We start from the raw sequence: 17828 nt of genomic DNA on the forward strand, positions 1-17828 counted from the left end.
CTAGAACCGCTCTTTTTAAACTATGGCGTAAGTTTGCAATCGTAAGAGATTTGTGTTTATTATAGGGAAGCACGGGGAAGAGGATCAGAAGACAAAATACCAGTCTGTGAGCAAAGTTACTGTGAAGGTTGTGATGGGATGGTCAGGCTTCACATTCTGAAGGTCTAAGGGCATCTCAGTCAGCAGACGCCACTTAGGAGTGAGGAAGAGGGTAGATCACAGCTAAACATAACGATACAGCTGACTTCTCCAGTACATGATAATGCTAGGAGAAAAGCAGAATTAGTGTCTTTCAAAAATCTTCATGCATGGTACTTGGGGTATAGTTACTTGTAGTCACCGTTGGTATGGAAAAAAGAAGAGCAACAAAGATGATTAGGGGACTGAAGGATAAAACATATAAGGAACGGTTGCTGGAATTGGGTATGTCTAGTTTAATGAAGAGAAGGACGAGGGGGGACATGATAGCAGCGTTCCAATATCTCAGGGGCTGCCACAAAGAAGAGGGAGTCAAGCTATTCTCCACAGCCCTTGAAGGCAGGACAAGAGGCAACGGATGGACACTAACCAAGGAGAGAAGCAACCTAGAAATAAAGAGAATTTTCCTGACAGTTAGAATAATCAGTGGAACAACCTGCCTCCAGAAACTGTGAGTGCTCCAACACTGGAAGTCTTTAAGAAGAGATTGGACAGCCATTTGTCTGAAATGGTATAGGGTTTCCTGCCTGAGCAGGGGGTTGGACTAGATGATCTCCAAGGTCCCTTCCAATTTTACTATTATTATTATTAAACTAAAATTGCTTTCTATGGGGATTACAGGCTGTTTGCAATACTTACACGCCTACGATCACCAGGAACAACACTCCACCCATACACAGGACAATGGCCACTCCAGTCCGAGCGATGTCTGGTTCCACCAATGGTTCCCCGAAGCGAAGGACCAGACGGTCTTGGTTATCAACTAGAAATAAAAAAAAAACAGATTTGGGTTCAAAACAGCAAAACGCAGCCACTTCTCCTTCCCAAGGCTAAAGGTCTGCTCCAAGCCACCCTTGTTTATTTCTTCTGTACCCTTCAGAGCTTCTCATGCTTCCAAAATGAAAGAGCCAGATTTCTGCAAAAGCATGGAGTTCAGGTTCAGCCCCAGAAAAAAGAACCTTGTGCCAAGACACAAAGGCTCATCTAAACAATAATCAAGGGAGACAAGAGGCCTGCAGCAAAAGAGGATCCTCTGACCGGAAACAGATGGGTACCTCTAGGAGATAATTAGATAATCTGGGCCTCCTACAAATGTGGCTGAACTACATCAGGTGCATACAAGTAGCCCTAAATGTACGACCACAATTGAACCCCAAATTTCTGTTGCTAAGTATGACAGTTGTTAAGTGGACATTTCCCCATGTTACTGGCCTTTCTTGCCACACTTTTTAAATGAATCACTGCAGCTGGTAAGTTAGTAACACAGGTGTTAAGTGAATCTATTTTCCCCATTGACTTTGTTTGTCAGAAGGTTGGAAAAGATATCACATGACTTCAGGATACTGAAACTCATAAATATCAGTTAGTTGCCAAGCATCTGAATTTAGATCACATAATCATGGGGATGCCACCATGGTTGTAAGTGCGAAAAACGGTCACAAGTGGCGTTGTAACTTCAAATAATCACTAAACGAAATATTGTAAGTTGAGGACAACCTGTATAGTCCAGCCAGTGGTGAGCAGTGCTGGGAATAGGAGTTCAACAACATCCAGGTTCTGGATTTGTTACTCCAACATGGGAATAATAGTGCCCCTCTTGCAGCATTGATGTATAATATTATCAGATAACATGGTGTAGAATCCTTTGAACATCAAAAAGCATTATAAAGTAGTTTGTTAGGACCTGAAGAATTGCAATCAGACAGATATACTAAAGTGCCTCAAAACCCTCCTTCCAACAATAACTGTGAAAAAAATTATATTGTACATATAAATGTTCAAATGTTTAAAATCACTCTGAGCTCTTTCTCATTTTCCTGTAAATACAAGTAGTCTTCACCTTACCACAATTGAGCCCAAAATTTCTGTTGTTAAGTGAGTTTTGCTCCATTTTACGACCTTTTTGCCTCAATTGTTAAGTGAATCACTGCAGTTGATCAGTTAGTAACCCGGTTATTAAATGAATCTGGCTTCCCCATTGACTTTGCTTGTGAGGTCACAAAAGGTGATCACATGACCTTGGAACACAGCAACGGTCATAACTATGATTCGGTTGCCCAGCATCTGAATTTTGATCACAGGACTATGGAGATGCTCCAAAGGTCATAACTGTGAAAAACGGTCATAGGTCACTTTTTTCAGTGTCGTCGTAACTTTGAAAGGTCACTAAATGAACTGTTGTAAGTCGAGGATAACCTGTACAGCATCTTTGTGCCTTGTTAACAATTTTTTTATCATATGTCCACATGAAACTGCTTTGATACTATAGTTCATTTTATAGTTGCTCCAAATTAGATGCTCCAGTTTTAAAATATAGTTTTACAATTAATACAATTAAAATATAATTCCTGCTATGGACATGAACTGATAACGTGTTTCACTGATGATGTGGTAAATGTCCCAGCTCCTGTTAGTGTCAGGCAAAAGCAACTAGAACCACTCAGGAAGAGCTTTAGCAGGAGTTTTATTGCTAAGTCAACTATGTTACAAAAATCTTTCCAGACTGACTCCATTCTCTTGGAACAGCATGATAAGGCCTCAAGGATTCTGGGGAAGGTCATGTCTGTGCCACATCCTGCAGTGCAATGACTCCAAACTCAGTCCCCTCTTAACACCACCCACCAGCCTACCTGGAGATTCCACCACAGTTACCAACTTTAGGCTCCTGGAGCACCTCTCCCCCCTGAAATGACCCCCAACTGAAGTGACTTTGCCCTGGGCTGTCTGGAATAATCACACTTGGCTTCTACAGAGGTATTTGCTCTTATTAGACTGACTGGAACCTTCCAGAGCTCGGTGGATCTTACATAGGCTCTTGATATACCTGGTACTGTTTTGAAAGAGCCCTAGACTTGTGTTTAAAAATACAAGACTAGAGAAGGTGATAACTGTGCTACTCAGAAAGTCAGTTTCAACCAGGAATAAGATCCAAAGTTGGCCAGATATACAATTCGTTGCTAGTTCTATCAAGAATTAGTAACCACAGGTTTTTACTGCTTCTGCCATCAAGGGATTCGAGGGAGGAGAACACCCCTTTGTATATGCCATTTTGCCTCCTCCCCAGCTACACCTGAATTCAGTCATTGGTAGAACCGGTAGCTAAATTTTTTGGAGTTTGGAGAACCAGCTGAACCCATGCTGCTTCTGGAAGTCCGTTCTAGACCTCGTAGGCCTGGAGGAGGTCTCCCAGGCCTAGAACGGCCCACCGGAAGTGCATGGATGTCACTTCCAGAAGTCCATTCTAGGTTTCGTAGGCCTGGAGGAGGCCTCCCAGGCCTAGAACAGCCCACAGGAAGTGCACGGATGTCACTTCCGGAAGTCCATTCTAGGCCTTAGAGGCCAGGCCTGCATCCACGCAGAGAACTGGGTGTTCAGGTATTTGAATCCCACTACTGGTCACTCCATAAACTCCCTAGCAGTTTACAGAGTATATCTATAGTTATGCAGATAGTTGCTTTAGTGTGGCAAGATTCTGCCTGTAGGCAAACAACAATAAAACTACTCAGAAGTTCTTGGTTCTTTGGGCATGACCCTCCACTTGCTCAATGCCACTAGGGGACAGGGTTTGCTCTCTATTGATTGTTCCCTCACACTTTTCCCCCCCCCCCCTTAGCATCTGTGATCTGTCAAGCTACTTTTGGACATGGGTTTAGTACTTCTTCAGAAAAGTGCTAAACTCACGTTCAGAAGCAGCCCAACTAATGGGTAACAGGCACAGAGCATTTCTCAGCTGCAACTTGTTAGTTAGACAATTTGAGAGGCGATTATACCACCTACTTTATAAGCACCAATCTACACTAGCTCAGACTACTCCATTATACCTTAAGGAGAGCAATTGCTGGTTATTTTTGCTATCAGAGATGACATGGTGCAAGGGGAAACAAAGAAAAGAGAATCCACCAATTACTTTATTGCATTGGTTTCCACATTAAATTAAACACAACTCAGCAGATTAATTACTGAAGCAGAATAGGCTTTGTCAATGAGGGCAGGACAATTTATGCTGCCATACTGTTTTGCTATGGCATGCAGAGTAAAGGAAAGTACTTTAAAATGGCAGTCTGGTTATGTCCCAAAACAATTTAAGTGCTGCCCTCTTCTGGTCAAAGCAACACACAAACAGGCTTTGAACCAAATTCTGTTTTCAAATCATTCTGTGAGATATTTCTCTTGTGCCTTTAACCATCACCTTCTCTAGACACCTTACAATATTACAAAGCACTATACGACACACCTGTGTGCATACATAAACACATGCAAATAACAGCATAAGATAATAACTTATGCATCTATACAATAGTGGCATTAAAATCACATTTAAAATGTCATGGGTAAGTCAATTCTCAAGCATCCCCGTCATGGTTGTCCAAAAGGTGCTTTTCCAAAAAGCAGTTGGACTTCCCTGGGTTTTTTCTTTGAAAATGTTTTACTTCTCAAAGAAAAAAAAAATCCAAGAAAGTGCAGTTGTCTTTTGGAAAAGCACTTTTGGGACACGAATTTGGATGCTTAGCAATCAATGCACATTTATGATGGTTGCCAGCATTCTGTGGTCACATGATCTCCCTTTGCAGATGATCTTCATGGCTGGTTTCCAATGAGCAAAGTCAATGGGGAAACCTGCAGGAAGTTGCGAGTCACGGTCATGTGATGTTGCACTTAATAACCGTGAGTGATTTGGTCAATCACTACAGCTGGAACTGATGTTGTAAGTCAGCATGTCCCTGTGACATTTCACTTTATGACTGCTTCTCTTAGTGACATAATTCTGTACAAATTGCAGTTGGTAAATGAAGATTACTTTTAATAGTCCTTTTCCCACCTTAAATTCCAACTTTACTTACCAAAGCACTGACTTAGTGACAAGCAATAGGCCTCCGTTGGCAGGCATCTTCCACAATTAAATACTTCATATTTCAATGTTGCTGCAACAGGGGGAGGATGAGCAAGGGTATTGGGGGGGGGGATAGAGAAAGAAAGTGGGAGAAATTAAATTTTAAAATCTCCACACAAGGAATGATTAACTCAAGGTAACCCACCTGCTCCAACCCCAATTCATGCAGTAGATGGGAGCAGCTCAAGACAATATATAGGCCCAGCCAATGCACAAAGAACATAAAATAAATTCAGCCCGTACTCTGCCATTTACTTGAGAAGGGGCTGTGCTGAATTTATGTTATAAAAATAACAGCAGTGTCTGCAGGATGGAGCCCAACAGTCAAGATGGCAGCTGCAATCATGGGGTTGAAGGTCACCTGTTTTTTATGTGTGGCCATCTTCAAAGAAGAAATACTTTTTCCCTTTCTTTTACTATTTGACATACAGACAATATGCCAAGATTGCTCATAATTTTCTCTTTTGTATGTTTTGCTTATTATCGTCTGTTAAGAGCTGTGGTGGCGCAATGGTTAGAATGCAGTACTTCAGGCTACTTCTGTTGACTTCTGGCTGTCAGAAGATTGGCAGTTCGATTCTGACTGGCTCAAGGTTGACTCTGCCTTCCATCCTTCCGAGGTCGGTAAGATGAGGACCCAGATTGTTGGGGCCAATAGGCTGACTCTGTAAAATCACTTAGAGAGGGTTGTAGAGCACTGTGAAGCGGTATATAAGTCTGTGTTAATGCTATTTTTACATCTTTTTTTGTTCATTTATGATTTGGTTTTGTTGTTTTAAGCAGTTTACAGAATCAGCCTATTGCCCCCAACAATCTGGGTTCTCATTTTACTGACTTCGGAAGGGTGGAAGGCTGCATCAACCTTGAGCCAGTCAGAATTGAACTGCTGACAGTTGGCAGAGTTAGCCTGCAATACTGCATTCTAACCACTGTGCCACCACAGCTGTTGATTCCTTGGTCTGACCCATCTAATGGGGCAAACACATAGATATTGCCTTGGGCCAGTTCTCCACCTTGTTCAACTTTCCCCAACATGGTATCCTGTTTTGTGATGATAACCAAAAATATTAGCCATGTAGCCTGGGATTTCTAGAAGTTCCACATTTAAGTGCATCAAGTTTGGGAAACCTAATCTAGCTCCCCCTCCTGTTACCCTCCAACAATTCTTTCATCCTTTTGCTGCTCTGTTGTGGTTTGTCACTGTTTGATCCACATGTGTGCAAGATAATTTCCTACACACTTCTGTTTTTTGCCTTGATCCCCCAGGGGCCACCCCTAAGCTTCTCCCAAGCCACATCCTCTCTTATTATTATTCAACCACACTAGCTTTTATCTGGCAGACTCTTGTTCCACCCACCCATTTAAAACCAAGCAACTTACCACATATGTTTTCATCACAACCTACAAGGAAAGAGATTCCAAAATGAATGCCCATCCCTCCAATAATATATTATCTGTAGATTTTTCTTCACATGCAAATTGTTCCCACATTCTCTTCAGTTGCAACACCAAATGTTACACTTCTACAGAACCAAATTATGAAGCTTTTATACCTTTTCAATCTGTGTAACTATGAAAAATAGTTTGCACAGATAATCTTCAATTTACAATCATTTGTTTGCTGACTGTTCAAAGTTACAACAGTCCTGAAAAAAGTGACTTATGGCCATTTTTTATGCTTACGACCCATTGCAGCATCCCCATGGCCACTTGATCAAAATTCAGATGCTTGGCAACTGACATGTATTTATGACTGTTGCAGTGTCCCTGGGTCATGTGATCACCTTTTGTGACTTCTGACAAGCAAAGTCAATGGGGACACCAGATTCACTTAACAGTGTTACTAACTTAACAGCTATAATGATTCACTTAACAACTGTGGCAAGAAAAGTCACTTAACAACTGTCTTGCTTAACAACAGAAATTTTGTGCTCAGTTGTGTTCGTATGTATTGCTTTATACCAGCGGTTCTCAACCTATGGGTCGCGACCCCATTTGGGGTTGAACGACCATTTTACGGGGGTCGCCAAACAACGCGATCCGCCATTTTTCCCCCTCAGGGGGCGGCGCCGTGCACGGGGGCGCCGCCGCACATGCGCGCCGTGCACACGCGCTGCGCACAGGGCCGTGCCACGCACGTGCGCCGCACACAGGGCCCACGCCACGCACGGGGCCGCGCACGGGGGCCACGCCGCGCATGCGCACCGTGCGTGGGGGTTGCTGCCACGCATGCACGGCGCGTCCGTGTGACGGGGGTCACCGTCACACAAAGGTTGAGAACCGCTGCTTTATACATATATGCATCCATATCTTCTATTATGGAATAACAAAACAAAGGACAAGGAAGATTTCCAGATTACAAAAAGAACTCCTGAAGCAGAAATTAGGAAAGACCCAAAACCTTGTATTTGGTACATCTTTAAAGCTTTCTTGAGACTCATGGTTGTCTTTGTCCGGAAGTTCACCAATTCTTCCAGCAGATCCTCATCTGCAGAAACACCAAGAATTTCTTTCTTTAGAGGGGAAAGACTGGAGAATAGATGATAGATATAGGTAGATGATAGATAGACAGATAGATAGATAGATAGATAGATAGATAGATAGATAGATAGATAGATAGATAGATAGATAGATACCGTACTTTCCGGCGTATAAGACGACTTTGGCAAGCTTTAAAATTGGCACCGAAGTCGGGGGTCGTCTTGGCATATGCCGAGTCGTCTTATACGCCGGAAATAACGGTAGTTTCCAGCGTATAAGACAACTTTCTAGGCATGTGACTCGGCGCCGAAGATGGGGGTCATCTTATATGCCAGGTTGCCTTGTATGCCGGAATATACGATAGATAGATAGATAGATAGATAGATAGATAGATAGATAGATAGGGAAAGAAAGAGAGAGAGAGAGAGAAAGAGAGAGAGGGATGGATGATAGATAAATAGATGATAGATAGATAGATAGATAGATAGATAGATAGATAGATAGATAGATAGATAGATAGATAGATACAGATAGACAGAGAGAGACATAGACAGATGGATAGATGATGGATGGATGGATGGATGGATGGGTGGATGGATGGGTGGATAGTTAGATGATAGATAGATAGATTAGATAGATGGATGGATGGATGGATGGATAGATAGATAGATAGATAGATAGATAGATAGATAGATAGATAGATAGATAGATAGATAGATGATGATAAACAGACAGATATATAATGGATAGATAGATAGATGATAGAGAAATATGTGTAATCGCTGCTGGTATTCTCACCTGTAAGTTGGGTTTGAAGCAGTTTTTCTGTTGTGACCTTCACCTCTTGGATCAAGGCATCAACCATGGCTTTAACTGGGAAGAAGAGAATGAGAGACAGTTGCAATAGAGTGTTAAAAAATTTTTTTAGATTTTTAAATATTTTTTAAAAAAGATAGAGTAAACTGGGCTATACTTTAGTGGTGGAGGGAACTTTGGGGGGAAACAATAAGGCTTAGGCAGAGTAAATACAAATGCCATGAAAGTAGCTAGGATTTTCAGGGGTGTTTCGTTTTTCTTTTAAAATCACAGCATAGGTACATAAGTTTTTTAGACCAAACTTATACACTTTCTCTGTATGCAGTGCAAGAAATCTAAATTTAATTTAACTGAGCTTTGCATTTAATTAAAATCACATTAAATTTAAATTAAATTAAAATTAATTAAACATTCAAATTAAATTAAAAAATAAATATTCAAATTAAATTATAATTAAATTAAATTTAAATTAATTCAACATTCAAATTTAATTAAAATTTAAACATTAAAATAAAATTAAAAATGTGTTAAATTAAAATTTAAACTGACAAATTAGATTAAATACATTAAAGCATATTAAATTAATTATTCACCTCCCCTTTATGAATAATTCTCTTTGGTAGAAAATTTTAGAAATCCCCAAATTATTCATCTGTATTTATTCTTTGTGTTGGTGGAGCCATTCTGGAGGTCTCCCCCATAGCATTTGGGGCGCATGCGGTCTTTGGAGTCTCAGATTGTGCACCCTTCACAGTGTTCGCCTTTCTTTCATCAGAACAGTGGAAAATGGCATAACAATCACATATTTTTATTATCGATCATCGCACAGTCAGCCAGATGTTCAGACTGGATTTGGCATTTTGTCTACCTATCGAGTCCTTACCCAGGACCTGGGATAGGCAGATGTGGATGTTTGATGGTATTACAGGTATCGTCGCAGGATGTAAGCAGTTCCTAATAAGGCCGCCTTTTGCAATTGACTAATAGCGAATTTGTCAATGCCAATGGTGTTCAAGTGGTGCTCCAGTTGTTTGGGGATTGCACCCAAGGAGCCTATGACTATTGGTACTACCCTTGCTTGCTTTTGCCACAGTCTTTCTATTTCTATTTGTAGGTCTTTGTATTTTGTTATCTTCTCCAGTTCTTTCTCTTCTATTCTGCTATCTCAAGGCACTGCCACATCCACTATCCAGACTTTTTTGTCTTTCTTATCGACAATTGTTAAGTCTGGGGTGTTATGTTGCAGGTGCTTGTCTGTTTGAATTCTGAAGTCCCAGAGCAGTTTCATTTTATCATTTTCTATGACTTTCTCTATTTTATGATCCCACCAGTTTTTGCTTACAGGCAAATGATATTTTTTGCAGATCTTCCAATGCACCATTGTTGCTACTTTGTCATGCCGCTGCTTGTAATCAGTTTGTGCAATCTTCTTGCAACAGTTTACCAAGTGGTCCACTGTTTCGTTAGCTTCTTTGCATAGGCGGCACTTACTTCTTTTGCTGTCTTCTCAATTTTGACTTTGTATGCATTTGTCCTTAAGGCTTGGTCTTGTGCAGCCAGAATTAGTCCCTCGGTCTCTTTCTTCAATTTTCCTGCTCTTAGCCATTGCCAGGTTTTATTGTTATCTGCATTATTATTATTATTATTATTATTATTATTATTATTATTATCCCAATCAGTTTGATGGTACATCTAGAAGGGCTCTTGATTGAGGCTGGAAAAAAAGCATTTTTCCTATCTTCCCTTAAAGATGATTTTATCATATGAAAGGATACAATTTTCTTCTTCTGTCTTGCCCAGCTTCCAGATATTCAACCTCTTAAATACTGCTTCCTCCTTAGTTATTTATATCCTACCTTTATTATTTCTACAAATCACTCAAGCCAATGAACATATCCAATATATTTCCCTTCTTCTATTTGCCCCACAATAACAACCCTATGAGGCAAGTTAGGCTGAAGACAGTAACTGGTCCAAGGGCACCCAGCTGGCTTCCATGGCTAAGGCAGGATTTGAACTCACAGTTGTTTGCTTTCTAGCTCAGTGCGTTAACTACTAGACCAAATTGGCTGTCCCAAATTGCCCTTTAAAATCTCATCTTTTCAATGAAGTTTCTGGTGTGACTATTAGCCAACCTTAATTCCCAGCTTTGTCAATGTATGTTCCCTGTCCTCCTATATTCCCATTTCTATATCTCTCTCCTATATCTATTTTTATATATTAGATTTTTATCTCACCTTGATTACTTTATAAGTAACTCAAGGCAGTGAACATACAGAATACTTCTTCCTCCTCCTAATTTCTGTGAGTCAAATTTGGGATTCTGGGCAAAACAGTCTGGCCTCATTCTTACAGAATTACGACACACATATCGGTGGCACCAGAATCATGTCTGTGACTGATGCTTTGAAATAGAATAAGCAAAATTTTCTTCGTGTTATTTTAGAACACCACAAAGAACATCCTCCCACCACAGCTTTACCTCTTGTTTCCATGAATAATAGAGTCATTGATATAGGAGAAGAGCAGGCAGAGGTAGGGAGATGGAGTTAAATGTGTCATCAGTTTAGAGTCCTTGCATTGCCATAAGAGATTCAAGTCCAGCCCACAAATTCTGTTGACCCTTATCTCGCACCAATTTAGTCCTGTTAGTTGACTACATTCTCGTGTATAGACTTGAATAAATTTTCTATGCTGCAACTTTACGAGCAGTTCTGATTCTTTGTGCCTCACAACATGATTGGAAGGGATCTTGGAGGTCTTCTAGTCCAGGACCCCTTCCACCTTGCCTTGACCCTAAGCCATGATTTGCCCAGACCTACCTGCCCGTTTTCCCTCCCACAGAAAAATCAGCCACAAAACAGGAAAGGACAATTTGTCTTAATGCTGCCAGTTCCATCTCTCATCACAGCAAGGGCTGGGTCCCATTAAGGGAGGAAAGATTGCCTGTTAGGGTGCTTTAGGCCTGTTGAAGTCCCTGAGGACATGGCCATGATTCATTTATTCATCCCATGGATTTCAGCACAATTGACTCAGCAGAGCTCCAATCTAGTAATAATTATTTGCAGGGTTGGGAAAAAAAATAGTTGTGTTGCACAGACACACCCATGTTGGAGACCAAGGAACTGGATGTGGCTGATGCTTTTTCCATCAGGACTTTTGAATGAGGAACGCTGTTGTGCATTCTTTGTTTCCTTGTTTCCATTCCATCTTTTTTTTTTTAACCATGGATGTTTTATTGGATTTTGATGATTGTAAGCTGCCAAGAGTGTATCAATTGTGATGGGAAGAAATAAAATAATAAATAAATAAGCTAGAGCCTGAAACAGTCCCCAGCATGTGTTATTTTATTGGCCCATCTGCAGAGATATTTATAATACATATCCTTCCCCTTTTACATTAATATCCTGGAAGATCTGACAATGCATATATTCATCCTTTTTTTAAAAAAAAAAGTCAATTATTTCTAAATCAGGTCGTAGCTAAATACTGTGTAGCTGCTGGAAAAATTAGACACCACTTGATGAATGATCTCCCACAGCTGTAACATACTTTTCATATCAACCATTACAGTTGTCTGTATTCTACATTTATTTAATTATTTTAGCTGTTTTCAGTTATATTGACGCTCTTGGGCCCTTAGTTGTAATAAAGATTCATTCAATGTGGTACAGCCATTTTTTAAAAAAAATTGTAAGAGAGTTGACCCCTTTAAAATTAAGAAAGGTGGTTGTATTTTTTTATTTATTAGATTTTTATCCCATCTTTATTATTTTAAAAGTAACTCAAGGTAGCAAACATACCTAATATTCCTTCTTGCTTTTGTTTTCCCCACAATAATCTTGTGAGATGGATTGGGCTGAGAGAGAAGGACTGGCCCAAGTCACCCAGCTGTCTTTCATGCCTAAGGCAAAACTAGAACTCATTGTCTAGTTATACAGAAATATTAACAATACTAGAAGAAGTATTGTTAATATTTCTGTATAAAGAAAGTCTGTTATATTTGTCAGATGTATTTTTTTTCCCTTTTGGCACTTTTCATGTGTTTTATCAATCCCTTTCTCTTTCCTTTTATATTAATTTGTATTTTAATGTATGATGTTGAAACTTTATAAAGATATTATAAGAGAGAGGGAGAGAGAGAGAGAGAGAGAGAGAGAGTTGACGCTGAAATACTGATATAATGGCAGATCATTTTTTAATGGGGTGAGGACTCTTGCAGTGTTGTGGTCTAGGAGAAATCAGACCATTCATGAAGAAAAATAATATTTTGAATAATACATATTAACTTAATAATATTTAGAAAAAAACCTTCTAACTAACTGTGTTTCCAGGGATGAGTCACTAGGTGCAGATTTAAAGACTGCCACCAAATTCAGCATTATAAATGAATGAAATTTTATTTTCTATTTCCTCCATTCCTGTTCTGGATCTTATTTTTAAAAGGGGTGGGATGGAAAAAACTAAGAAACAGAAAACAAAAATGAAGACAGAATTGGAAATTTGGGTTTCAATCCTGGCAGCGTTACTGTTTTTAAGATAATACAATTACAGATAGTCCTTGACTTATGACCACAACTGAGCCCAAAATTTCTGTTGCTAAGTGAGACAGTTGTTAAGTGAGTTTTGTCCCATTTTAAAACCATTCTTGCCACAGTTGTTAAATGAATCACCGCAATAGTTAATTTTGTTACACAGTTGTTAAGTGAAACTGGCTTTCCCATTAACTTTGCTTGTCAGAAGGTCGCAAAAAGGGATCACATGACCCCGGGACACTGCAATGGTCATAAATATGAGTCAATTGCCAAGCTTCTGATCACACAACTATGGGGATCACGCAACTATGCTGCAACGGTTTTAAGTGTGAAAAATGGTCATAAGTCACTTGTAGCTTTGAACAGTCACTAAATGAACTGTTGTAAGTCGAGGACTACCTGTATGTTGTGTAGGTCAGAAGGTATTGTGTATCAGCAGTGATGCTACTAGCCAATAGCCCCCGTAAGCGCCCTGTGCTACGTTTCATAAAGCAATTCACAACCTGCTGAAAGAGGTTCAGTAGGCTGAACATCATTTTCATAGCAGCAAATTGTATTAATATACAGAAAGACATTTTAATCATTTCTAACACATGATTAAAATGTGTTGAAGCATTAATTTTATTTGTTTATTTAATACATTTAGATAAGTACCCAGTTTATTCCTAGGTGACTCTAGGCGGTTTACAAAATTTTAAAAATCCAACATATACCAGTAATAAAAATCTATTTTAAAAAAACCCACCCTACCTCCAAAGCAGCAATAACACAATCAAAACAGCCATTTCACCATCTCTAGTTGCAGTCCCCAGGACCACTGACCAAACCATGTTTGTAGGCCTTTCAGAAAAGCGCTGGGTGGGGGCCTACTGTACCTCAGGGAGAATGATGTTCCATAGAGAAGGGGCTGCCACTGAAAAGGCCCTTTTTTGTGGTCCCATCCAGATGTATGTTTCTAATTGATGGGACCTGTAACATTAAGGTGACCAACTATCCTTCTTTAGGGAGGACAGTCCTCCTTTTTGTAAGTTCTGTCCTCCCTCAAAAAGTGTCCTCCTTCATGTCCTCCTTTTCGATATTTGAAGACTAATCTGCAGGGCTTTTTTTCCCCTCATCGAACGCTCAGAATGGCGTTCCGGCACCTTTTTTTTATGGGTTTTTTTTTCAACTTTTGCATGAGCTGTGCTACTCCCCCTATTGGCTTTTGAAAGCCAATAGGAATTGCTGCTGAGCACGCCAATACACCCGGCTAGCAAACTTTGCACATGCAAGTTGTCTGTATTTATTGTTGTAATGAATAAAATGTTTCTTTTATTTACAATATTTTTTTCTTCAATTTATTTGTGTCCTCCTTTTCATTGTAAAAAAGTTGGTCACCTTAGTAACATACCCTCCCTTCCCATCCTGGTGAGCCAGATGGACAAAATAGGCAAGAGACAGTCTTTCAAACAGCCTTTAAATCAGAGATGTCCAATCCTGACAACTTTATAACTTGTGGACTTCAATTCCCAGAATTCAGCACAATTGGCTAGGGAATTCTGGTATTTGAAGTCTACAAGTCTTACAGTTGCCAAGGTTGGACACTTGCTTTAAATGAACAAAGGCCCAGAGGGCAGGGCTGACCTGTAGGCAAAGGATTACAGAGTTGTACCTGCCAATCCTGAAAACTGGCTAGTGGCATAATGCAGAAAGAAATCCCCCTCAAGGCCCTTGAGAAGGACTTCAGCCCGTGTCTTCAAGCGAGTGTCCCGTATCTTTTTTGGAACAATGTCAGTCCGGAGCTTAGCTATATTGCTCTTAAACACTGGGTCACATTGTAAGCAAGCCCAGATCGTGGTGGGAATGAATACCAGGAACAACAGAGAAGAAAATCCTAGGAGCGGCATGACTAAAAATGTGAGCAAAAGGAATCAGAGGATCACGAAGTTCTGCTGAGCATGACATCAGAATGGCATAAGCAGAACATTATCAACTGAATCATAAGATTCTGTTTGGGCAATTGGCCAATACAGATAGTCTTTGATTTACGACCATAGTTGGAACCAGAATTTCTGTTGATAAGCAAGGCAATTTTATGACCTCTTTTGCCACGGTTGTTAAGTGAAACAGGGCAATTGTTAAGTGAATCACACAGACATTAAGCAAAACCATCTTCCCCCATTGACTTTACTTGTCAGAAGGAAAGGAAGGAAACGTGTGGTGATCATGACACCTCGGGATGCTGCAACTGTCGTAAATATATTGCTAGGTATCTGAATTTTGATCACATGACCTTGGGGATGCTGGGATAGTTGTAAGCATGAGGACCAGTTGTAAATCACTTTTTTCAGTGACACTGCAACTTTGAATAGTTGCTAAACAAATGGTTGTAAGCTTTTATGTTCCTCTTCAAAGAAAGAGCCTAGGCAGCTCCCAGCTTAGGTCAACTTCTCCCATTTGCACATAAGCTCCCTGCACTGATGCCCCACAGATGTTCTAGGACTGCAACTCCCAGAATTCCCTGGCAGCATGGCCTGGCCCTGGCTAAAGAATCTTGGAAGTTGTAGTCCCAACAAGTTATTGAACGGGAAAGCAGCTACATGTTTTCCCAGTCATATTTTATAAACAAAGAGATTATTCATTTTTAGTATCTATTAAGCCCTTGCATTATTTTCCCTCCACTGCTAAGCTAATATTTATATTTATAAAAGCTCTTAAAATACTTTGCAGAGATTAATGGTATGGCAATCCTTGCTCTCAGATTTATAATTTATAATTGTAGACAGAGGAAGGGAACTTTGGAGGCTGGGCTCCACATTTAGAAATTTGTGTTCTTTAGAAATGTGATTATTGTATGGATGTGCAAAAGGTAAACTTTAGGGGATTTTCCACTTGCTTATATAAATGACCAAATGTGGATTAGCCAGTGTGATTTTTGAAATTGACTATATAATCTTGCTTGTATGTGTAAGACAAGCCTTTTCTGCTTCACATGCTCCAAAACTGTTCTTACAACAACACCTAAATTCCTCAACAGACAGGAGTAGAGAGAAATATGTAGGCAGCTGAGTCTAACATATTTTGCAAGAAAAGATGGGGATTGCTGGAATAGAATAGCACTTCATCACAATTCACACAATCAGTCCAATTATATTCTTCTAAAAGGTATTTAAACCCCAAATGTGGTGGAAATATTTGTGGAATGTATCATATCTTTTTTTTGTTAATGCATTGGATTAATTGACTCTTCCCAGATTCAAAAATAACTCAGAAATTGACATTTGCTATGTAAGTCACAAGTCATATTGATTACCTCACTACACACCTTTAGGATAAATACAACGACATTATTCCCCATTAGTTAAACAGTAGATATTTGCTTTGCATCTCCCTCTATTAACATTCTGCTAATGTAATTAATACACCCTTATGCATTGTATCAGAAATTGTGACTCTTGTGTAAAAACTGTATAAAGGCCTCTCTGAAAGTTACAATCACCAACTGTAGATATTGCCCAACTGCCAAGAAACCAGCAAGATTCATATATACTGTCCTAAGCCATGGCCTGATTAATAAATAATTATTCTCTACAACAGGGATCTTCAAACTTGGCCCTTTTATGACTTATGGACTTCAACTCCCAGAATTCCTCAGCCAGCATGCCTATCTGAGGAATTCTGGGAGTTGAAGTCCACAAGTCATAAAAGGGCCAAGTTTGAAGACCCGCTTCTCTACAATGACCTACACTTGAAGACCACTAAGAAATTTTAACTGGTTCAGAATGCAGTGGAATAAGCAATGGTGGGCTTCTCTCAGAATGCTCACTTGACACTCCAGCTTCATGAACTTTACTGGTTGCTAGTAGATAAGTTTATGGGTGTGATTCAAGGTGCTGGTTGTCAAATGTCTGTGGAGATTCTCAGTCATCCAGGTCATAGTTGTCTCAAAGGTGCTTTTTCAAAAGGCAACTGGACTGTGTTGGTTTTTTTTTTTTTTTTTGAGGAAGAAGTTGTTTTGCTTCTCATCCAAGAAGCTTCATTAATTCTGGCCTGGCTTTTTAGATGAGCCAGAACCAATGAAGCTTCTTGGATGAGAAGCAAAATGTCGTCTTCTTCTTCCTCAGGAAAAAAACAACAACAACAGTCCAGTTGCCTTTTGAAAAAGCACCTTTGAATGCTGGTTATCAACTATAAAACCCTACACAAAATATGGTCCAGTTATTTGAAGGACCACCTACCTCTCATGGTTTCTCCTGGCCACTATGAACCAACAGAGTGGATATATTCCAGGTCCCCTTGATTAAACAGTGTCATCTTTCCGTCTTGTGGAATGAAGTCCTCTTGAAATCCAGATGGCTCCCAGCCTAATGACATTCCAGTAACTTTAAAGACCTGGCTGTTCTCCCAGGCCTTGGGGTAAGGTGGCGGAATGCTCTTCTTTGACATATGTTTGACATATGTTGTATATGTTTTGGTTGGATGTCTGGATTTTCCATCTCATTTATTTACTTTATTGTATTTTATTTCCTTATTGTAGTTCTATCATGCTTTCTTTATGTGGTAGGCTGCCCAGAGTCAGTTTGAAGTTGAATAGTGCCAAAATCAAATAAATAAATTTTATTAGAGACTGGGACTAGCAATACAGAATTCTTACTCAGGGCAATTATTTCTTCTCTTAAATAGAAAATGCAAATAAAATTAACATTAATACCATGGAATGCATTTTTAATAAGTTAATAAGAATTACCGTCAGTCAAAGCAACTCAAATCTTTATTACAGCCACAAGGCTTTTGGGGCTTTTGGTTAAGATCGAATACAGACTTATTCAAACTGTCTAACATATAAAAGTTACATGGATTGCTTACCTCCTTCTGTTCCAGAGAAACACAATATTTTGGGAAATATTGTCTGTATATGTATGTGTGTG

General features: G+C 39.7%; 1 protein-coding gene across 1 annotated transcript; it reads right to left on the minus strand.

Annotated features, from left to right (window-relative positions):
* Nucleotides 1–68: 68 nt before the first annotated feature.
* Nucleotides 69–14807, minus strand: IZUMO2 (IZUMO family member 2). The gene is made up of 7 exons (XM_039334901.1): nt 14573–14807; nt 8369–8443; nt 7491–7577; nt 6470–6490; nt 5040–5120; nt 838–961; nt 69–265 (listed from the first exon to the last, which is right to left on the minus strand). The coding sequence occupies exons 1-7, from the start codon at nt 14805–14807 to the stop codon at nt 223–225; spliced, it is 666 nt and encodes a 221-aa protein (XP_039190835.1). The 3' UTR covers nt 69–222.
* Nucleotides 14808–17828: the final 3021 nt, after the last annotated feature.

The sequence above is a fragment of the Crotalus tigris genome, unplaced genomic scaffold (genome assembly GCF_016545835.1).
Source record: "Crotalus tigris isolate CLP2741 ecotype Arizona unplaced genomic scaffold, ASM1654583v1 scf7180000017639.5415321, whole genome shotgun sequence".
Lineage (NCBI taxonomy): Eukaryota > Metazoa > Chordata > Lepidosauria > Squamata > Viperidae > Crotalus > Crotalus tigris.